Source organism: Takifugu rubripes, chromosome 4, assembly GCF_901000725.2.
Source record: "Takifugu rubripes chromosome 4, fTakRub1.2, whole genome shotgun sequence".
NCBI classification, from domain to species: Eukaryota; Metazoa; Chordata; class Actinopteri; order Tetraodontiformes; family Tetraodontidae; genus Takifugu; species Takifugu rubripes.
This window is the reverse complement of record NC_042288.1, coordinates 9963932-9984732: the sequence shown is the minus strand read 5'-3', so window position 1 is coordinate 9984732 and position 20801 is coordinate 9963932. Positions and strand designations below refer to the sequence as shown.

Here is a 20801-nt window from a genome sequence, read left to right as displayed (position 1 = left end):
GAAGATGTTGACATCTCTTTTCCTTACATTCTGAGGCCTCTTGTTCATTCCACACCTCAACAAATACATGCATGGGACGGATGATATACTGTAGTTTACACAGCTGGCAGTTGTTATGAAGAGACTAAACATGGATAAGTAGGCATTAAAGAACTTTCAGTCATTACTTACAGTAGTAATCACGGCAACAGTTGCCATAGTAGCGACAGGAACTCGCACAGGAGCAGCTCCCCATGTGAGAACCACAGTTGTATCGACATGACGGCTGTGGAGTTGTTGCTGATGGGTAGACTGGTGTGGTGGGAGCCGGTGTAGATGTGTTTACGCAGTAATCTGTCAGATGATTAACAATAAATATAGGTTTGCATTGCAAACAACTTTTTTGACAGTTATTCTCATTGAAGGAAAGTGAATATCGTCTGTGTCGTTGTGTCTTCTACCAATACTTACTGTTGTAGTCAGGACAACAGCTCCCCCCGTACTGACAGCTTGAAGAACAAGAACAGTTTCCAACCTGGTGTCCACAGTTGAACCTGCAAGACCCACTGGCTGCAGAAACAACAGGTGAAACACTGTTAATAGAAACTACATAGAATATACAGAAACATAGACACTCTGGATTGTGCAACAGGACCAACAGGACCTACACACTATTCGGTAGTGAGCACGGAATCCCTGCCTGGTCACACTGCTGTCACTCTGGAAGTACACAGTCAGATAGGCACCAGTGGAGTGGAAGGTGGCACGTTGGGAGCCACATAATCTCCCCAGAAGCCGGCTACTACTATTGTAGCCATCATAGACGTAAATAGCATCATAACTACAGGAGAAGTGACTCTCAACGCTGTAAAAGAAGAAGAGAGGTTTGCATTAAATGTTTAAAATATAATCATCCTCATCACAGGAGCCTCCAGGACAATCGATGCTGCTTACTTTACATAAGAGAACTCCAGTTCTATGATGCTCCGTCCTGGCCTGATGTACCAGGAACATCTTGCATTGTTTGGGTATGAAGATGGATAGTTGGGGCTGTATAAAGTGCCATTACTTCCATATAGGTAGCCACCACACGGTGCACCTGAATTTATTCAGAAGCATAAATACCAACAATAAATAAGAAATAGTAAATTAGGACAGTCTGAAAATAAGAGCTGATAAAACAGCTATCAAACACAATAAAGTATGCAACATGTGATATTTATAACTAAAATGATCCAGTGGCATGATGGCCATCCATACCTGTGGTGTTTGGTGTTTCTGTGGTTCCCAGGTCCTGTGTGGTACTTGATGCAGTGCTTGATGGGCAGTAATCTATCAAAGAATACAGTTACCTAGGTCTCAATAATATTTAATTCAAATTATCTGTCTCTATATCAGGAATAACAGACAAACATTGCTGACACAATGTGGTGTCTTCCCCAATGAGCTTACAGCTACGTGATACTTACAGTTGTAATCACGGCAACAGTTGCCATAGTAGCGACAGGAACTCGCACAGGAGCAGCTCCCCATGTGAGAACCACAGTTGTATCGACACGACGGCTGTGGAGTTGTTGCTGATGGGTAGACTGGTGTGGTGGGAGCCGGTGTAGATGTGTTTACGCAGTAATCTGTCAGATGATTAACAATAAATATAGGTTTGCATTGCAAACAACTTTTTTGACAGTTATTCTCATTGAAGGAAAGTGAATATCGTCTGTGTCGTTGTGTCTTCTACCAATACTTACTGTTGTAGTCAGGACAACAGGTCCCCCAGTGCTGACAGCTTGAAGAACAAGAACAGTTTCCAACCTGGTATCCACAGTTGAACCTGCAAGACCCACTGGCTGCAGAAACAACAGGTGAAACACTGTTAATAGAAACTACATAGAATATATAGAAACATAGACACTCTGGATTGTGCAACAGGACCAACAGGACCTACACACTATTCGGTAGTGAGCACGGAATCCCTGCCTGGTCACACTGCTGTCACTCTGGAAGTACACAGTCAGATAGGCACCAGTGGAGTGGAAGGTGGCACGTTGGGAGCCACATAATCTCCCCAGAAGCCGGCTACCACTATTGTAGCCATCATAGACGTTAATAGCATCATAACTACAGGAGAAGTGACTCTCAACGCTGTAAAAGAAGAAGAGAGGTTTGCATTAAATGTTTAAAATATAATCATCCTCATCACAGGAGCCTCCAGGACAATCGATGCTGCTTACTTTACATAAGAGAACTCCAGTTCTATGATGCTCCGTCCTGGCCTGATGTACCAGGAACATCTTGCATTGTTTGGGTATGAAGATGGATAGTTGGGGCTGTATAAAGTGCCATTACTTCCATATAGGTAGCCACCACACGGTGCACCTGAATTTATTCAGAAGCATAAATACCAACAATAAATAAGAAATAGTAAATTAGGACAGTCTGAAAATAAGAGCTGATAAAATAGCTATCAAACACAATAAAGTATGCAACATGTGATATTTATAACTAAAATGATCCAGTGGCATGATGGCCATCCGATACCTGTGGTGTTTGGTGTTTCTGTGGTTCCCAGGTCCTGTGTGGTACTTGATGCAGTGCTTGATGGGCAGTAATCTATCAAAGAATACAGTTACCTAGGTCTCAATAATATTTAATTCAAATTATCTGTCTCTATATCAGGAATAACAGACAAACATTGCTGACACAATGTGGTGTCTTCCCCAATGAGCTTACAGCTACGTGATACTTACAGTTGTAATCACGGCAACAGTTGCCATAGTAGCGACAGGAACTCGCACAGGAGCAGCTCCCCATGTGAGAACCACAGTTGTATCGACATGACGGCTGTGGAGTTGTTGCTGAGGGGTAGACTGGTGTGGTGGGAGCCGGTGTAGATGTGTTTACGCAGTAATCTGTCAGATGATTAACAATAAATATAGGTTTGCATTGCAAACAACTTTTTTGACAGTTATTCTCATTGAAGGAAAGTGAATATCGTCTGTGTCGTTGTGTCTTCTACCAATACTTACTGTTGTAGTCAGGACAACAGGTCCCCCAGTGCTGACAGCTTGTAGAACAAGAACAGTTTCCAACCTGGTATCCACAGTTGAACCTGCAAGACCCGCTGGCTGCAGAAACAACAGGTGAAACACTGTTAATAGAAACTACATAGAATATATAGAAACATAGACACTCTGGATTGTGCAACAGGACCAACAGGACCTACACACTATTCGGTAGTGAGCACGGAATCCCTGGCTGGTCACACTGCTGTCACTCTGGAAGTACACAGTCAGATAGGCACCAGTGGAGTGGAAGGTGGCACGTTGGGAGCCACATAATCTCCCCAGAAGCCGGCTACTACTATTGTAGCCATCATAGACGTAAATAGCATCATAACTACAGGAGGAGTGACTCTCAACGCTGTAAAAGAAGAAGAGAGGTTTGCATTAAATGTTTAAAATATAATCATCCTCATCACAGGAGCCTCCAGGACAATCGATGCTGCTTACTTTACATAAGAGAACTCCAGTTCTATGATGCTCCGTCCTGGCCTGATGTACCAGGAACATCTTGCATTGTTTGGGTATGAAGATGGATAGTTGGGGCTGTATAAAGTGCCATTACTTCCATATAGGTAGCCACCACACGGTGCACCTGAATTTATTCAGAAGCATAAATACCAACAATAAATAAGAAATAGTAAATTAGGACAGTCTGAAAATAAGAGCTGATAAAATAGCTATCAAACACAATAAAGTATGCAACATGTGATATTTATAACTAAAATGATCCAGTGGCATGATGGCCATCCATACCTGTGGTGTTTGGTGTTTCTGTGGTTCCCAGGTCCTGTGTGGTACTTGATGCAGTGCTTGATGGGCAGTAATCTATCAAAGAATACAGTTACCTAGGTCTCAATAATATTTAATTCAAATTATCTGTCTCTATATCAGGAATAACAGACAAACATCGCTGACACAATGTGGTGTCTTCCCCAATGAGCTTACAGCTACGTGATACTTACAGTTGTAATCACGGCAACAGTTGCCATAGTAGCGACAGGAACTCGCACAGGAGCAGCTCCCCATGTGAGAACCACAGTTGTATCGACATGACGGCTGTGGAGTTGTTGCTGAGGGGTAGACTGGTGTGGTGGGAGCCGGTGTAGATGTGTTTACGCAGTAATCTGTCAGATGATTAACAATAAATATAGGTTTGCATTGCAAACAACTTTTTTGACAGTTATTCTCATTGAAGGAAAGTGAATATCGTCTGTGTCGTTGTGTCTTCTACCAATACTTACTGTTGTAGTCAGGACAACAGGTCCCCCAGTGCTGACAGCTTGTAGAACAAGAACAGTTTCCAACCTGGTATCCACAGTTGAACCTGCAAGACCCACTGGCTGCAGAAACAACAGGTGAAACACTGTTAATAGAAACTACATAGAATATATAGAAACATAGACACTCTGGATTGTGCAACAGGACCAACAGGACCTACACACTATTCGGTAGTGAGCACGGAATCCCTGCCTGGTCACACTGCTGTCACTCTGGAAGTACACAGTCAGATAGGCACCAGTGGAGTGGAAGGTGGCACGTTGGGAGCCACATAATCTCCCCAGAAGCCGGCTACTACTATTGTAGCCATCATAGACGTAAATAGCATCATAACTACAGGAGGAGTGACTCTCAACGCTGTAAAAGAAGAAGAGAGGTTTGCATTAAATGTTTAAAATATAATCATCCTCAGCACAGGAGCCTCCAGGACAATCGATGCTGCTTACTTTACATAAGAGAACTCCAGTTCTATGATGCTCCGTCCTGGCCTGATGTACCAGGAACATCTTGCATTGTTTGGGTATGAAGATGGATAGTTGGGGCTGTATAAAGTGCCATTACTTCCATATAGGTAGCCACCACACGGTGCACCTGAATTTATTCAGAAGCATAAATACCAACAATAAATAAGAAATAGTAAATTAGGACAGTCTGAAAATAAGAGCTGATAAAACAGCTATCAAACACAATAAAGTATGCAACATGTGATATTTATAACTAAAATGATCCAGTGGCATGATGGCCATCGATACCTGTGGTGTTTGGTGTTTCTGTGGTTCCCAGGTCCTGTGTGGTACTTGATGCAGTGCTTGATGGGCAGTAATCTATCAAAGAATACAGTTACCTAGGTCTCAATAATATTTAATTCAAATTATCTGTCTCTATATCAGGAATAACAGACAAACATTGCTGACACAATGTGGTGTCTTCCCCAATGAGCTTACAGCTACGTGATACTTACAGTTGTAATCACGGCAACAGTTGCCATAGTAGCGACAGGAACTCGCACAGGAGCAGCTCCCCATGTGAGAACCACAGTTGTATCGACATGACGGCTGTGGAGTTGTTGCTGAGGGGTAGACTGGTGTGGTGGGAGCCGGTGTAGATGTGTTTACGCAGTAATCTGTCAGATGATTAACAATAAATATAGGTTTGCATTGCAAACAACTTTTTTGACAGTTATTCTCATTGAAGGAAAGTGAATATCGTCTGTGTCGTTGTGTCTTCTACCAATACTTACTGTTGTAGTCAGGACAACAGCTCCCCCCGTACTGACAGCTTGTAGAACAAGAACAGTTTCCAACCTGGTATCCACAGTTGAACCTGCAAGACCCACTGGCTGCAGAAACAACAGGTGAAACACTGTTAATAGAAACTACATAGAATATATAGAAACATAGACACTCTGGATTGTGCAACAGGACCAACAGGACCTACACACTATTCGGTAGTGAGCACGGAATCCCTGCCTGGTCACACTGCTGTCACTCTGGAAGTACACAGTCAGATAGGCACCAGTGGAGTGGAAGGTGGCACGTTGGGAGCCACATAATCTCCCCAGAAGCCGGCTACTACTATTGTAGCCATCATAGACGTAAATAGCATCATAACTACAGGAGGAGTGACTCTCAACGCTGTAAAAGAAGAAGAGAGGTTTGCATTAAATGTTTAAAATATAATCATCCTCATCACAGGAGCCTCCAGGACAATCGATGCTGCTTACTTTACATAAGAGAACTCCAGTTCTATGATGCTCCGTCCTGGCCTGATGTACCAGTAACATCTTGCATTGTTTGGGTATGAAGATGGATAGTTGGGGCTGTATAAAGTGCCATTACTTCCATATAGGTAGCCACCACACGGTGCACCTGAATTTATTCAGAAGCATAAATACCAACAATAAATAAGAAATAGTAAATTAGGACAGTCTGAAAATAAGAGCTGATAAAACAGCTATCAAACACAATAAAGTATGCAACATGTGATATTTATAACTAAAATGATCCAGTGGCATGATGGCCATCGATACCTGTGGTGTTTGGTGTTTCTGTGGTTCCCAGGTCCTGTGTGGTACTTGATGCAGTGCTTGATGGGCAGTAATCTATCAAAGAATACAGTTACCTAGGTCTCAATAATATTTAATTCAAATTATCTGTCTCTATATCAGGAATAACAGACAAACATTGCTGACACAATGTGGTGTCTTCCCCAATGAGCTTACAGCTACGTGATACTTACAGTTGTAATCACGGCAACAGTTGCCATAGTAGCGACAGGAACTCGCACAGGAGCAGCTCCCCATGTGAGAACCACAGTTGTATCGACATGACGGCTGTGGAGTTGTTGCTGAGGGGTAGACTGGTGTGGTGGGAGCCGGTGTAGATGTGTTTACGCAGTAATCTGTCAGATGATTAACAATAAATATAGGTTTGCATTGCAAACAACTTTTTTGACAGTTATTCTCATTGAAGGAAAGTGAATATCGTCTGTGTCGTTGTGTTTTCTACCAATACTTACTGTTGTAGTCAGGACAACAGCTCCCCCAGTACTGACAGCTTGAAGAACAAGAACAGTTTCCAACCTGGTGTCCACAGTTGAACCTGCAAGACCCACTGGCTGCAGAAACAACAGGTGAAACACTGTTAATAGAAACTACATAGAATATATAGAAACATAGACACTCTGGATTGTGCAACAGGACCAACAGGACCTACACACTATTCGGTAGTGAGCACGGAATCCCTGCCTGGTCACACTGCTGTCACTCTGGAAGTACACAGTCAGATAGGCACCAGTGGAGTGGAAGGTGGCACGTTGGGAGCCACATAATCTCCCCAGAAGCCGGCTACTACTATTGTAGCCATCATAGACGTAAATAGCATCATAACTACAGGAGGAGTGACTCTCAACGCTGTAAAAGAAGAAGAGAGGTTTGCATTAAATGTTTAAAATATAATCATCCTCATCACAGGAGCCTCCAGGACAATCGATGCTGCTTACTTTACATAAGAGAACTCCAGTTCTATGATGCTCCGTCCTGGCCTGATGTACCAGGAACATCTTGCATTGTTTGGGTATGAAGATGGATAGTTGGGGCTGTATAAAGTGCCATTACTTCCATATAGGTAGCCACCACACGGTGCACCTGAATTTATTCAGAAGCATAAATACCAACAATAAATAAGAAATAGTAAATTAGGACAGTCTGAAAATAAGAGCTGATAAAACAGCTATCAAACACAATAAAGTATGCAACATGTGATATTTATAACTAAAATGATCCAGTGGCATGATGGCCATCGATACCTGTGGTGTTTGGTGTTTCTGTGGTTCCCAGGTCCTGTGTGGTACTTGATGCAGTGCTTGATGGGCAGTAATCTATCAAAGAATACAGTTACCTAGGTCTCAATAATATTTAATTCAAATTATCTGTCTCTATATCAGGAATAACAGACAAACATTGCTGACACAATGTGGTGTCTTCCCCAATGAGCTTACAGCTACGTGATACTTACAGTTGTAATCACGGCAACAGTTGCCATAGTAGCGACAGGAACTCGCACAGGAGCAGCTCCCCATGTGAGAACCACAGTTGTATCGACATGACGGCTGTGGAGTTGTTGCTGAGGGGTAGACTGGTGTGGTGGGAGCCGGTGTAGATGTGTTTACGCAGTAATCTGTCAGATGATTAACAATAAATATAGGTTTGCATTGCAAACAACTTTTTTGACAGTTATTCTCATTGAAGGAAAGTGAATATCGTCTGTGTCGTTGTGTTTTCTACCAATACTTACTGTTGTAGTCAGGACAACAGCTCCCCCAGTACTGACAGCTTGTAGAACAAGAACAGTTTCCAACCTGGTGTCCACAGTTGAACCTGCAAGACCCACTGGCTGCAGAAACAACAGGTGAAACACTGTTAATAGAAACTACATAGAATATATAGAAACATAGACACTCTGGATTGTGCAACAGGACCTACACACTATTCGGTAGTGAGCACGGAATCCCTGCCTGGTCACACTGCTGTCACTCTGGAAGTACACAGTCAGATAGGCACCAGTGGAGTGGAAGGTGGCACGTTGGGAGCCACATAATCTCCCCAGAAGCCGGCTACCACTATTGTAGCCATCATAGACGTAAATAGCATCATAACTACAGGAGGAGTGACTCTCAACGCTGTAAAAGAAGAAGAGAGGTTTGCATTAAATGTTTAAAATATAATCATCCTCATCACAGGAGCCTCCAGGACAATCGATGCTGCTTACTTTACATAAGAGAACTCCAGTTCTATGATGCTCCGTCCTGGCCTGATGTACCAGGAACATCTTGCATTGTTTGGGTATGAAGATGGATAGTTGGGGCTGTATAAAGTGCCATTACTTCCATATAGGTAGCCACCACACGGTGCACCTGAATTTATTCAGAAGCATAAATACCAACAATAAATAAGAAATAGTAAATTAGGACAGTCTGAAAATAAGAGCTGATAAAACAGCTATCAAACACAATAAAGTATGCAACATGTGATATTTATAACTAAAATGATCCAGTGGCATGATGGCCATCGATACCTGTGGTGTTTGGTGTTTCTGTGGTTCCCAGGTCCTGTGTGGTACTGGATGCAGTGCTTGATGGGCAGTAATCTATCAAAGAATACAGTTACCTAGGTCTCAATAATATTTAATTCAAATTATCTGTCTCTATATCAGGAATAACAGACAAACATTGCTGACACAATGTGGTGTCTTCCCCAATGAGCTTACAGCTACGTGATACTTACAGTTGTAATCACGGCAACAGTTGCCATAGTAGCGACAGGAACTCGCACAGGAGCAGCTCCCCATGTGAGAACCACAGTTGTATCGACATGACGGCTGTGGAGTTGTTGCTGAGGGGTAGACTGGTGTGGTGGGAGCCGGTGTAGATGTGTTTACGCAGTAATCTGTCAGATGATTAACAATAAATATAGGTTTGCATTGCAAACAACTTTTTTGACAGTTATTCTCATTGAAGGAAAGTGAATATCGTCTGTGTCGTTGTGTCTTCTACCAATACTTACTGTTGTAGTCAGGACAACAGCTTCCCCCAGTACTGACAGCTTGTAGAACAAGAACAGTTTCCAACCTGGTATCCACAGTTGAACCTGCAAGACCCACTGGCTGCAGAAACAACAGGTGAAACACTGTTAATAGAAACTACATAGAATATATAGAAACATAGACACTCTGGATTGTGCAACAGGACCAACAGGACCTACACACTATTCGGTAGTGAGCACTGAATCCCTGCCTGGTCACACTGCTGTCACTCTGGAAGTACACAGTCAGATAGGCACCAGTGGAGTGGAAGGTGGCACGTTGGGAGCCACATAATCTCCCCAGAAGCCGGCTACTACTATTGTAGCCATCATAGACGTAAATAGCATCATAACTACAGGAGGAGTGACTCTCAACGCTGTAAAAGAAGAAGAGAGGTTTGCATTAAATGTTTAAAATATAATCATCCTCAGCACAGGAGCCTCCAGGACAATCGATGCTGCTTACTTTACATAAGAGAACTCCAGTTCTATGATGCTCCGTCCTGGCCTGATGTACCAGGAACATCTTGCATTGTTTGGGTATGAAGATGGATAGTTGGGGCTATCAACAGTTCCAGAACTTCCATATAGGTAGCCACCACACGGTGCACCTGAATTTATTCAGAAGCATAAATACGAACAATAAATAAGAAATAGTAAATTAGGACAGTCTGAAAATAAGAGCTGATAAAACAGCTATCAAACACAATAAAGTATGCAACATGTGATATTTATAACTAAAATGATCCAGTGGCATGATGGCCATCCATACCTGTGGTGTTTGGTGTTTCTGTGGTTCCCAGGTCCTGTGTGGTACTTGATGCAGTGCTTGATGGGCAGTAATCTATCAAAGAATACAGTTACCTAGGTCTCAATAATATTTAATTCAAATTATCTGTCTCTATATCAGGAATAACAGACAAACATTGCTGACACAATGTGGTGTCTTCCCCAATGAGCTTACAGCTACGTGATACTTACAGTTGTAATCACGGCAACAGTTGCCATAGTAGCGACAGGAACTCGCACAGGAGCAGCTCCCCATGTGAGAACCACAGTTGTATCGACATGACGGCTGTGGAGTTGTTGCTGAGGGGTAGACTGGTGTGGTGGGAGCCGGTGTAGATGTGTTTACGCAGTAATCTGTCAGATGATTAACAATAAATATAGGTTTGCATTGCAAACAACTTTTTTGACAGTTATTCTCATTGAAGGAAAGTGAATATTGTCTGTGTCGTTGTGTCTTCTACCAATACTTACTGTTGTAGTCAGGACAACAGCTCCCCCCGTACTGACAGCTTGTAGAACAAGAACAGTTTCCAACCTGGTATCCACAGTTGAACCTGCAAGACCCGCTGGCTGCAGAAACAACAGGTGAAACACTGTTAATAGAAACTACATAGAATATACAGAAACATAGACACTCTGGATTGTGCAACAGGACCAACAGGACCTACACACTATTCGGTAGTGAGCACGGAATCCCTGGCTGGTCACACTGCTGTCACTCTGGAAGTACACAGTCAGATAGGCACCAGTGGAGTGGAAGGTGGCACGTTGGGAGCCACATAATCTCCCCAGAAGCCGGCTACTACTATTGTAGCCATCATAGACGTAAATAGCATCATAACTACAGGAGGAGTGACTCTCAACGCTGTAAAAGAAGAAGAGAGGTTTGCATTAAATGTTTAAAATATAATCATCCTCAGCACAGGAGCCTCCAGGACAATCGATGCTGCTTACTTTACATAAGAGAACTCCAGTTCTATGATGCTCCGTCCTGGCCTGATGTACCAGGAACATCTTGCATTGTTTGGGTATGAAGATGGATAGTTGGGGCTGTATCAACAGTGCCATACGTCCATACAGGTAGCCACCACACGGTGCACCTGAATTTATTCAGAAGCATAAATACCAACAATAAATAAGAAATAGTAAATTAGGACAGTCTGAAAATAAGAGCTGATAAAACAGCTATCAAACACAATAAAGTATGCAACATGTGATATTTATAACTAAAATGATCCAGTGGCATGATGGCCATCGATACCTGTGGTGTTTGGTGTTTCTGTGGTTCCCAGGTCCTGTGTGGTACTTGATGCAGTGCTTGATGGGCAGTAATCTATCAAAGAATACAGTTACGAAGGTCTCAATAATATTTAATTCAAATTATCTGTCTCTATATCAGGAATAACAGACAAACATTGCTGACACAATGTGGTGTCTTCCCCAATGAGCTTACAGCTACGTGATACTTACAGTTGTAATCACGGCAACAGTTGCCATAGTAGCGACAGGAACTCGCACAGGAGCAGCTCCCCATGTGAGAACCACAGTTGTATCGACATGACGGCTGAGGAGTTGTTGCTGAGGGGTAGACTGGTGTGGTGGGAGCCGGTGTAGATGTGTTTACGCAGTAATCTGTCAGATGATTAACAATAAATATAGGTTTGCATTGCAAACAACTTTTTTGACAGTTATTCTCATTGAAGGAAAGTGAATATCGTCTGTGTCGTTGTGTCTTCTAACAATACTTACTGTTGTAGTCAGGACAACAGCTCCCCCCGTACTGACAGCTTGTAGAACAAGAACAGTTTCCAACCTGGTGTCCACAGTTGAACCTGCAAGACCCACTGGCTGCAGAAACAACAGGTGAAACACTGTTAATAGAAACTACATAGAATATACAGAAACATAGACACTCTGGATTGTGCAACAGGACCAACAGGACCTACACACTATTCGGTAGTGAGCACGGAATCCCTGCCTGGTCACACTGCTGTCACTCTGGAAGTACACAGTCAGATAGGCACCAGTGGAGTGGAAGGTGGCACGTTGGGAGCCACATAATCTCCCCAGAAGCCGGCTACTACTATTGTAGCCATCATAGACGTAAATAGCATCATAACTACAGGAGGAGTGACTCTCAACGCTGTAAAAGAAGAAGAGAGGTTTGCATTAAATGTTTAAAATATAATCATCCTCAGCACAGGAGCCTCCAGGACAATCGATGCTGCTTACTTTACATAAGAGAACTCCAGTTCTATGATGCTCCGTCCTGGCCTGATGTACCAGGAACATCTTGCATTGTTTGGGTATGAAGATGGATAGTTGGGGCTGTATAAAGTGCCATTACTTCCATATAGGTAGCCACCACACGGTGCACCTGAATTTATTCAGAAGCATAAATACGAACAATAAATAAGAAATAGTAAATTAGGACAGTCTGAAAATAAGAGCTGATAAAACAGCTATCAAACACAATAAAGTATGCAACATGTGATATTTATAACTAAAATAATCCAGTGGCATGATGGCCATCCATACCTGTGGTGTTTGGTGTTTCTGTGGTTCCCAGGTCCTGTGTGGTACTTGATGCAGTGCTTGATGGGCAGTAATCTATCAAAGAATACAGTTACCTAGGTCTCAATAATATTTAATTCAAATTATCTGTCTCTATATCAGGAATAACAGACAAACATTGCTGACACAATGTGGTGTCTTCCCCAATGAGCTTACAGCTACATGATACTTACAGTAGTAATCATGGCAACAGTTGCCATAGAAGCGACAGGAACTCGCACAGGAACAGCTCCCCATGTGAGAACCACAGTTGTATCGACATGACGGCTGTGGAGTTGAATTGGTTCCCAGGTCCTGTGTGGTACTTGATGCAGTGCTTGATGGGCAGTAATCTATCAAAGAAACCAATAGGCACAAAAAATTAGATTTTCATTATTTTGTAAAGGAGACCTGCAGCTGCATGATACTTACAGGAGTAATCACGGCAACAGTTGCCATAGTACTGACAAGAGCTCCTGCAGGAGCAGCTTCCCATGTGAGTGTTGCAGTTATGCTGACATGACGGCTGTGGAGTTGTTGCTGAGGAGTGCTGAGCTAAGAAATACAAGAGGGTTAACTGACCATATTGTTCTTGGTGATGAAGACTGCAATGAGGAGAATTTAGGAAATTATTGCAATTTAAAATCTACAAAATGCAATCATGTACATGCTAAAATCAAAGCAATAACAATGTTACTATGTGTGGATATTGTGCTGTTATTTTGCTTACTTGTCGACGAGGCAGTTGTGTAATAAGCTGGTGCATTGGAAGAAAGATAGGAAATCACTTTTAAAGTAAATAGCCAATCACTCTATAAAATATAGAAATTAAAATTTTGTATTATATAATTCCAATAATGTCAAAAACAAGAACATTTGAACAATACCTTGCACCCCACATGAGGCGATCAAGCCACAAAGAACCAGTTGCGTCCACATGGTGAAGTTGTTCACCTTCTGCTTCAAACATTCAGTATTGCAACTTATATAGCCAGTGGATGTGAAAGTGGATGTGAAAGTGGTTTCAGGATGTTTTTTAGGATGTTTGTTTAGGACTTTCAAGCAGGACTTTAGGTTCATTTAGGTGCAAAAGTACTAACTTTATGGTTAGTTAGCTTGACCTTAAGATCATGGTTCCGGATCTGTCAACTTTTCTGTGCAAAATAATCTGGACCATTCTGTCTGACATCCTTTGGGTCCACAATTTCAAGAACAGGAGACAAAACACCATTTAATTATTTAAGTGGCATTTCAGAAAGACAGAAAACGATGGCATGGTGGCTGGTGCTGACATCGCGGAAACCACAGTAATATACAGATACAGAAACACATCCTTAAATAAGTAAATGAGTGGAGGGGGATTTTTTGTGACATTAACAGAGACATTAACATTTTTGTGAGATTAACACATCGACCTCCCACCCCCCACCTCACCTCACACACACACACACACACCGATAAATTAAACCACACTAACACAAAAAGGAAGCAAAAACTGACATCTATATGCTGCTTTCAAAATAAATCTTTACATCTTTTTTAAGGAAGTGAAGCAGTTTTGAGGACTGTGTGTTTCAACACCATAAGCATTTCTTAATTTCTTGAGGCATTTGAAGAGGCAAACTGAGAGCAGTGGCTGGTGTGACAGTGCCTTCACAAACAGGTGGGTTCCCCATCTAAAGACACCTCAGTCGTGCAAAATGAGTCAGAGGTGGGAAAACGCTGTCCTAGTATAGAGCTGGAGGTCACAAACCTGGGGCCCATTTCTGAGGGGAGGTTTATTGATTCAGTCAATCCTGAGATGAGGGAAACTGTGGTTTTTCAGTTTCACAATGAGTCAGTTACTTTAGAAACTAGTTTCTTCGAAACATGAGTTTCCACTGCTCTTATTTAGAAGCCTGCACAGCTAAGACAGTCGCAGACATGGGTGTCCATTTCTCAAAGAGCCAGTTGATGTTGAGAAATATATAACATCTTTATGAAAAAGTATATAATTATTAATATATTGTAGGGGAGAAGTAGGAGAATCAAGAGTTTTCATCGGCTGTTGTTATTTGCATTCCATTGATGCATTGATGCATGCATCGATACATTTGCATTCCAAGGCTTTTTAGATCCTGCAGGGCTTCACTCAGGGTTGGTTGAACTAACTCTTAACACCTGTTAGTCTTTCCAAAAAATTTGACAGCTCAGAGTTGGACAGCATAACGTTAAGATTTTGACTCCCAATTTGTTAAACATGCTATGTAAAACGGGCCGCAGGACCTGATCACGGGCTTGGCCCTGAACCATGCCTGTGGTTAGCATCTATTCTGGACCAGCAAACCAAAAAGCTGTCAGAAGAATCCAAAGCAGTGGGCTCCATGAGTGTCCAGCCCCTCGGTTCTTCAGCTTAATTTGGTACTGTTTAATCACTTTGATGTATCCTGCCTCTGTGGAGATGCAACTGTAGTTCCCCTCAAGCTGAGGAGCCATGCTGTTGATCAGGAAGACACAATGCTCGTCCCTGGAGTTGCACAACACCGTGCCTCCTGGGTGCTGCCATACATACTGGGCATGATGGGATCTCATTGGACACCGGAGGAAATGTGTACAGTTGGGCCAGACTTCGACACTGACAACATCCTCATCACCGCCTGTAACTGTTGGGGACAAAAGAGAGATGTTTACATTTAAGGCTGGTCCCCTTTTTGCTTATTTAACCAGCAGGATTTTCTAGTTCCTGTAGCTGATCCTGACAGCATGTGAGAAATTACATCTGAGTTTCAAAAACTATTCCAACATGACACAGACCTGCCTTCGCCAATGTGATCCTTTAAGTGTGACACTAGCTCTTTCACTGTTTGAAAATGGCGGACACACAATGAAACCGCACATTTTAAATCCGCAACAACAGAAACAGCTTGTGGCTCAAGTATATTGTGCGCACGGTAAAAATGGCCCTTGAAAGCCGAGTAAGTAGTAAAGGTTTTATTACAGTTGGCGCCAACACGTTTGAAAAGACAGCGTGACTCATTCCTATGCACTCTGCAATGTTGCACATAGCATCTTAACGTAACCAATTTCTTTTTACAAAAGACACAGGTGATCATTTTTAAAATTTCAAGTGTTTGTCTGTCTCTCTCTGCTTAATAATTACGAACTGACGTACTTTTTGCAATATGGGCTGTTTCCGAAACCACACACTCGTTCCCTATTCACTACTCACTACATGGGGGACATGGATTGAGTGAACTACGTAGCGCACTCAATTCAAAATTAGCTTTCGGACACCATGGACACTACGGACACTACGGCGCATGTAAAATGACGTAATGTTGTCGCATAATAATAACGAACCGTTCCCCGGGAAAAGTGGCCAGGTCCATTTAATTATTTTAACCCATCCGAAACATACCCAAACACATTCAGCGCTTGTTTCTTTGAAAGTACAATATTTTACCCTATTATTATCTTTATATAATAATAATAGATTAAAATATTAATGTCAATAACAATAACATAACACTTCCTTATTATCTCAAATAATTAGTGTCCGGTGACATTTTCGCGCCATGATATGATGGTAAATTCTCAAATATCTATATAAGTAATACAGGAATTTTACATACGGGAATTTTACATCACAAAATGGCTCCAGAACTGCTTTTCGTACTCTTTAGTATTCTTTTCGCTGCGATCCCGCCGTCTGGCGAGGAACAGACGCGTCCGAAGGGCAATTTTGGCTCTAAGATCCAGATATCAAACTGTAAGTGAGGGAGGGGGGGGGAACATTTGATGGTAGATTGATTTCCACATTTATGTGTTATTTTAAGATGATCATATTGTATCAAACAGCACAGTGGAAAATTGCCTTTAAAAAAAACAACAACTTTGTTTTACCAACAGAACGAGCAACCATCACAGTATTGTGTGCAGGACAGGCATGTTCCATTGCTGCCGATGTACATTGATGGCCAAACTGACCTCCGCCCAGACTTCCGTCTCTCTCGGTCAACGGTGGCCAAACTCATCGATGTCCTGCGCTCACCGTTTGACCATGGCTGGGGTCTGGAAGTGGAGGTTTTAGTGTACCTTTTCTGGCTGGCAAGCGCAACCTCTTATCGTGTGGTGTCAAGGGGATTTTCAATTCCACGTTCCACAGTCTTTGACATTGTTCACAGGATGTCAGACAAAGTTCTGTCCCTGAAGAATCGGACCATCAAATTTCCAGGTCTGGTAGACATTCCGAATATTGCTGCTGGATTTCAGCGCCTGTCGGGATCACCGGCTCTTCAAAATGTGGTGGGCAGCATTGACGGGTGCCACATTAGAATTAAGTCCCCAGGTGCACATGCTCAGTGTTATTTCAACAGGAAGCTTTTCTATTCCATCCAGCTGCAAGCAGTGTGTGACCACCAGGGCCTTTTTATAGACATTTTTACTGGCTACCCAGGCTCAGTCCATGACGCGCGAGTCCTGAGAAACAGCCCTCTGTATGTTCAGGGACTGTACCCACCTGAGGGATATTGTATAGTTGGGGATGGTGGCTATCCCTGTATGTCCAGGACTATAGCCCTAGTTACACCGTACAGGGAGCCAGTGGCGAATATGATGGTGGCCAGGTTCAACAGACATCATGCAAAAGCCCGTTCTGTGATAGAACGGGCTTTTGGCATTATGAAGACCAGATGGCGGGCAATATTTCCATTTGTCAGCTGTGACCTCCCCAGACTCAGTCCCAGACCCTGATGGTGGTCTCCGAAGCTCCTACAAATAGGGAATAAGCGACTAATTCAAACAGCAATGCAACATTTCCTATAATTATTAAGTCTGTTACATTTAGACCAAATTTAAAGCAATTATTACAAACCTTGTCGGTTTTTGTTAAGGTTCTCCCACTTTTTGGCTGCTCGTGCTGGAGTCAGCTTTCCGGTGAGGCCAATTTCCCTCAGCACAGCTCTACAAATTGGAACAAGGACATAAACAAATTGCAGAAGTCCATCAGTTTAGTTTCTGGATTGTGATCACACCAGATTCCAAGTTACAGCAATACAATACAGTATTTAATAACATTTTGCCACCACCCACTCCCATCCTGCTGCAGCAGAAAACCTCTTCCCGGAGAAGAGGTGGTCCTTCTCCATCCGGCATCGGATCATCATATTTATATCATCGTCACTCCCTTAAGAAATCAATTCAAGCCATCAGTCTGCGTTATATTAATACCACTCCTACAGTACCTTAAATTTGCATTTGAAATGCACCGACTCTAGTACGGCAGAATTAAAGCGGTACGTAATCTAATAAGATGCTTATAGTCGCGTATAAATAAATAAAGGCAAAAAACATTTAAAATGGAGGCAGCAATGTTCAACTAAAGTGAAAGAATTTTACGCTCTAGTAAGATATGTGAAACAAATACCATATAATAATAACATAATATTACATACATTTGTACGTCATGTCTGCTCGTTTACCCGCCATCGACAGATTACCACGTGATACCGTAAAGGCTGATGGGATATATTACCGAGCCCAGGTGCATCGGTTGTACAGTACTTTTTGCAGTGCATTGTGGGATACATTGAGTGCACTCGCGATGCTCACTAATTCGGACACTATTTCAAAATGGCGTCCACGCGATTAAGTGCACTATGTAGGGTATAGGGGGTGGTTTTGGACACAGAGAATTGCTAACTTACGCCATTTGCTATTAGCACACATTTTTGCTAGGTCTCCCAAAGAAAGTAAGAAAACTTACCGTGCAAACTTTAGACTTTCAGACTTTAGACTTTTTTCCAATTGCGCAGTCACTCCAGACCCTGCAAAATCTTGTATGTAGTGTGTCGATTTTTTGTAAAATCTTTTGAAATGAAAAATTTCTGCGATTTCTGCTCTGTTCCGACCCGTTCGCGAGTGGTGTCAGTTGTGTCCGTCAACGAGGAGTTCGCGCCTTTCCATCATTATCCAATCAGAGACGAGCTTAACCCGCGCAATTTTAAACTCAAAAAAATAAGTCTCGGAAGGAGGCGGCTTTATTGCACAGGTATCAGCCTCTGGAGAGAGGCGCTGTTAGGTCGATTAGCCAGTGATGACGATGCACTGCCCATTATGAGTATTATGAATATATATATTCTATTTGAATTATTATATAAATAAATATTATTATATAAATAATAATTATTATTATTGTTGTTGTTATTGTTGCTATTATTATTATTATTAACAATAATAATAATGGGCTGTAATGCATTAAAATCTAAAGACAAAAAATATATAAAGCAAGGGTTAAGATTGAACAGTACAATAGGCTATAAAAACAATGTCATTATAAGTTTATAATTTTAAAAATATATAAATAGATAGGCAGTAAACGGTTTCACGTTACAATGAAATTTTGTGTGAAATCACATTTGGTTGACCTCAATTAACATAACTTCATCAATGTTAAAATGAATAATTTTGCTAAAAGGACAAACTTGTGAAGGAAATAACATATAGTTTTTGTATTTAAAAAAAAAAGACTAAAACAATAGTTTTTGCAATATTTGCATGTCAATTTATCAAAGTTGCTTTGTTATGAGTATTGCAGTATTTCCCGGTTTCTTTTGCCAATATTTGTAATTTTAACAAATAAATTCCATTTAAATCACATATTAGAGAGAAGAAATGGACCACTTCTTGTCAAAGTGACAGGTTGACCTTTCCCTGAACCCGCCCACAACTGTTCCCCCCCTCCACCTCCCTTTCTCCCTCCCGCCTCCCGCCATTCTCCCTTGCCCGCCTTTTTTTAAAAAGGGAGGAGGGTCCCCCCCCCCCTCCACCTCCCTTTCTCCCTCCCGCCTCCCGCCTCCCGCCATTCTCCCTCGCCCACCTGTTTTCAATAAGGAAGGGCGGGAGTTACAAAACAGTTACAAATCAGTTTTGCCATAGTCCTGGCATATCCATCTGTGGGCAACATGAGTAGTTCTACATCCGTGATTGGTGAGACGGCTGTGACCGTTATAAGAGAATTGTGTGGAAAAGTAGTTGAAAAATCCACGGTGTTTGTACAGCGTTCTCAGGCGTCACCTTCTGAGCCTTTGCAGCAAGAATGGTCTTTGGAGCCTTATAGTCAAACAGGGTGTTTTGGGTATGTGTTCCGTTACAAGACGGGGGAGTTGATTCTCTATCAGCGGGAAGAATCTTCCACTGAGGGGCCTATGTTGTCGGCTACGATGTCTTCCAATGACTGGGGTGTGTTGAAACTGATCAAACCGGGAATGGTGTGTGTGACTGAAGAAGGCTGTGAAGAAAGAAACAACACAGAACAGAAACCTTCCACAGAACAAACATTTTGTGAAACATTTGTGAAAACTAGAGAAGAGAAAACTATTGGAGAAAGTTAGACTGTTAGAACCCTAACACTGTGGTTCAGAAGAAAAGAGAAAAGAGTTGGTGGCCTCAAGTAAGAAATTTAGGGGCCTACGTTGTCTTCCGGTGTCCGAGGTGTGTAACTGAAGAAGCTTAAATCCCCTGGAGACCTGGAGGCCCTCCTGGAGAAAAACATTCTTAACATGAGTTATATCGCCTGAACCTGTTGTTTGGTAGAGTTCCCGTGTAGGGACTTATCCCCATGGGAGCTACATCACCACCAGTTGGTCCACCGGGGCAGTCGTCAATATCAGACTTTTCGGCGCCAATCAACTTTTTTTTTTTTTCCTTCTCGCCAAGCATTGTAAAGCGAATATATACATGATCATCTCACAGTCATTAGCTCAGTCCTCCAGAACTTCATCAGAAGCTTCACCGTCTGCGAGCGCGTGTAACAAACAAAGATGGCTGCAAAGATGACTACCGGTAAGCCTCAAATTCTTCCCAAACTTTTTCTCTGTAGTTTTCTAAATAGTTTTAGAAAACTATTAATGAATGAACTATTAATGATTAACTACTATTTACGAATAACTGTGTTTTAGAAGTTACAGTAGAGGTTCACCATATGCCAATTTATCCTGGTAAGCAATCCGTGATCTTTTTAACCTGAAAGTTGTTCTATTTTTATTCTAGATTTTTAAGTGTAACTTTCTGTATCTTTAAAG

The 20801-nt window shown here is 42.1% G+C and overlaps 1 protein-coding gene and 1 long non-coding RNA gene across 4 annotated transcripts in view; both read right to left on the bottom strand.

Annotated features, from left to right (window-relative positions):
• The window catches only part of LOC101078735 (cubilin-like), a 78500-nt gene that overhangs the window by 1935 nt on the left and 55764 nt on the right, over positions 1 to 20801 (bottom strand). Inside the window, exons 22-62 of the mRNA XM_029835161.1 lie at positions 12936 to 13094; positions 12727 to 12798; positions 12421 to 12565; positions 12135 to 12331; positions 11938 to 12036; positions 11659 to 11820; positions 10172 to 10243; positions 8588 to 8732; positions 8302 to 8498; positions 8114 to 8212; positions 7835 to 7996; positions 7626 to 7697; positions 7320 to 7464; positions 7034 to 7230; positions 6837 to 6935; positions 6558 to 6719; positions 6349 to 6420; positions 6043 to 6187; positions 5757 to 5953; positions 5560 to 5658; positions 5281 to 5442; positions 5072 to 5143; positions 4766 to 4910; positions 4480 to 4676; positions 4283 to 4381; positions 4004 to 4165; positions 3795 to 3866; positions 3489 to 3633; positions 3203 to 3399; positions 3006 to 3104; positions 2727 to 2888; positions 2518 to 2589; positions 2211 to 2355; positions 1925 to 2121; positions 1728 to 1826; positions 1449 to 1610; positions 1240 to 1311; positions 934 to 1078; positions 648 to 844; positions 451 to 549; positions 172 to 333 (exon numbers count right to left, since the gene is read on the bottom strand). Coding sequence (XP_029691021.1) covers positions 172 to 333; positions 451 to 549; positions 648 to 844; positions 934 to 1078; positions 1240 to 1311; positions 1449 to 1610; positions 1728 to 1826; positions 1925 to 2121; positions 2211 to 2355; positions 2518 to 2589; positions 2727 to 2888; positions 3006 to 3104; positions 3203 to 3399; positions 3489 to 3633; positions 3795 to 3866; positions 4004 to 4165; positions 4283 to 4381; positions 4480 to 4676; positions 4766 to 4910; positions 5072 to 5143; positions 5281 to 5442; positions 5560 to 5658; positions 5757 to 5953; positions 6043 to 6187; positions 6349 to 6420; positions 6558 to 6719; positions 6837 to 6935; positions 7034 to 7230; positions 7320 to 7464; positions 7626 to 7697; positions 7835 to 7996; positions 8114 to 8212; positions 8302 to 8498; positions 8588 to 8732; positions 10172 to 10243; positions 11659 to 11820; positions 11938 to 12036; positions 12135 to 12331; positions 12421 to 12565; positions 12727 to 12798; positions 12936 to 13094 — 5559 coding nt within the window. The remainder of the gene's footprint in view (positions 1 to 171; positions 334 to 450; positions 550 to 647; positions 845 to 933; positions 1079 to 1239; positions 1312 to 1448; positions 1611 to 1727; positions 1827 to 1924; positions 2122 to 2210; positions 2356 to 2517; positions 2590 to 2726; positions 2889 to 3005; positions 3105 to 3202; positions 3400 to 3488; positions 3634 to 3794; positions 3867 to 4003; positions 4166 to 4282; positions 4382 to 4479; positions 4677 to 4765; positions 4911 to 5071; positions 5144 to 5280; positions 5443 to 5559; positions 5659 to 5756; positions 5954 to 6042; positions 6188 to 6348; positions 6421 to 6557; positions 6720 to 6836; positions 6936 to 7033; positions 7231 to 7319; positions 7465 to 7625; positions 7698 to 7834; positions 7997 to 8113; positions 8213 to 8301; positions 8499 to 8587; positions 8733 to 10171; positions 10244 to 11658; positions 11821 to 11937; positions 12037 to 12134; positions 12332 to 12420; positions 12566 to 12726; positions 12799 to 12935; positions 13095 to 20801) is intronic.
• LOC115249548 (uncharacterized) lies at positions 16432 to 18597 on the bottom strand. Of its 3 annotated transcripts, none has more exons than XR_003888227.1 (4): positions 18485 to 18597; positions 17594 to 17682; positions 16708 to 17490; positions 16432 to 16487 (listed from the first exon to the last, which is right to left on the bottom strand). It is a non-coding gene; the product is annotated as an uncharacterized lncRNA (long non-coding RNA). The 3 variants fall into 3 exon arrangements; XR_003888226.1 differs by having other exon boundaries at positions 18174 to 18582; XR_003888225.1 differs by having other exon boundaries at positions 17594 to 18582.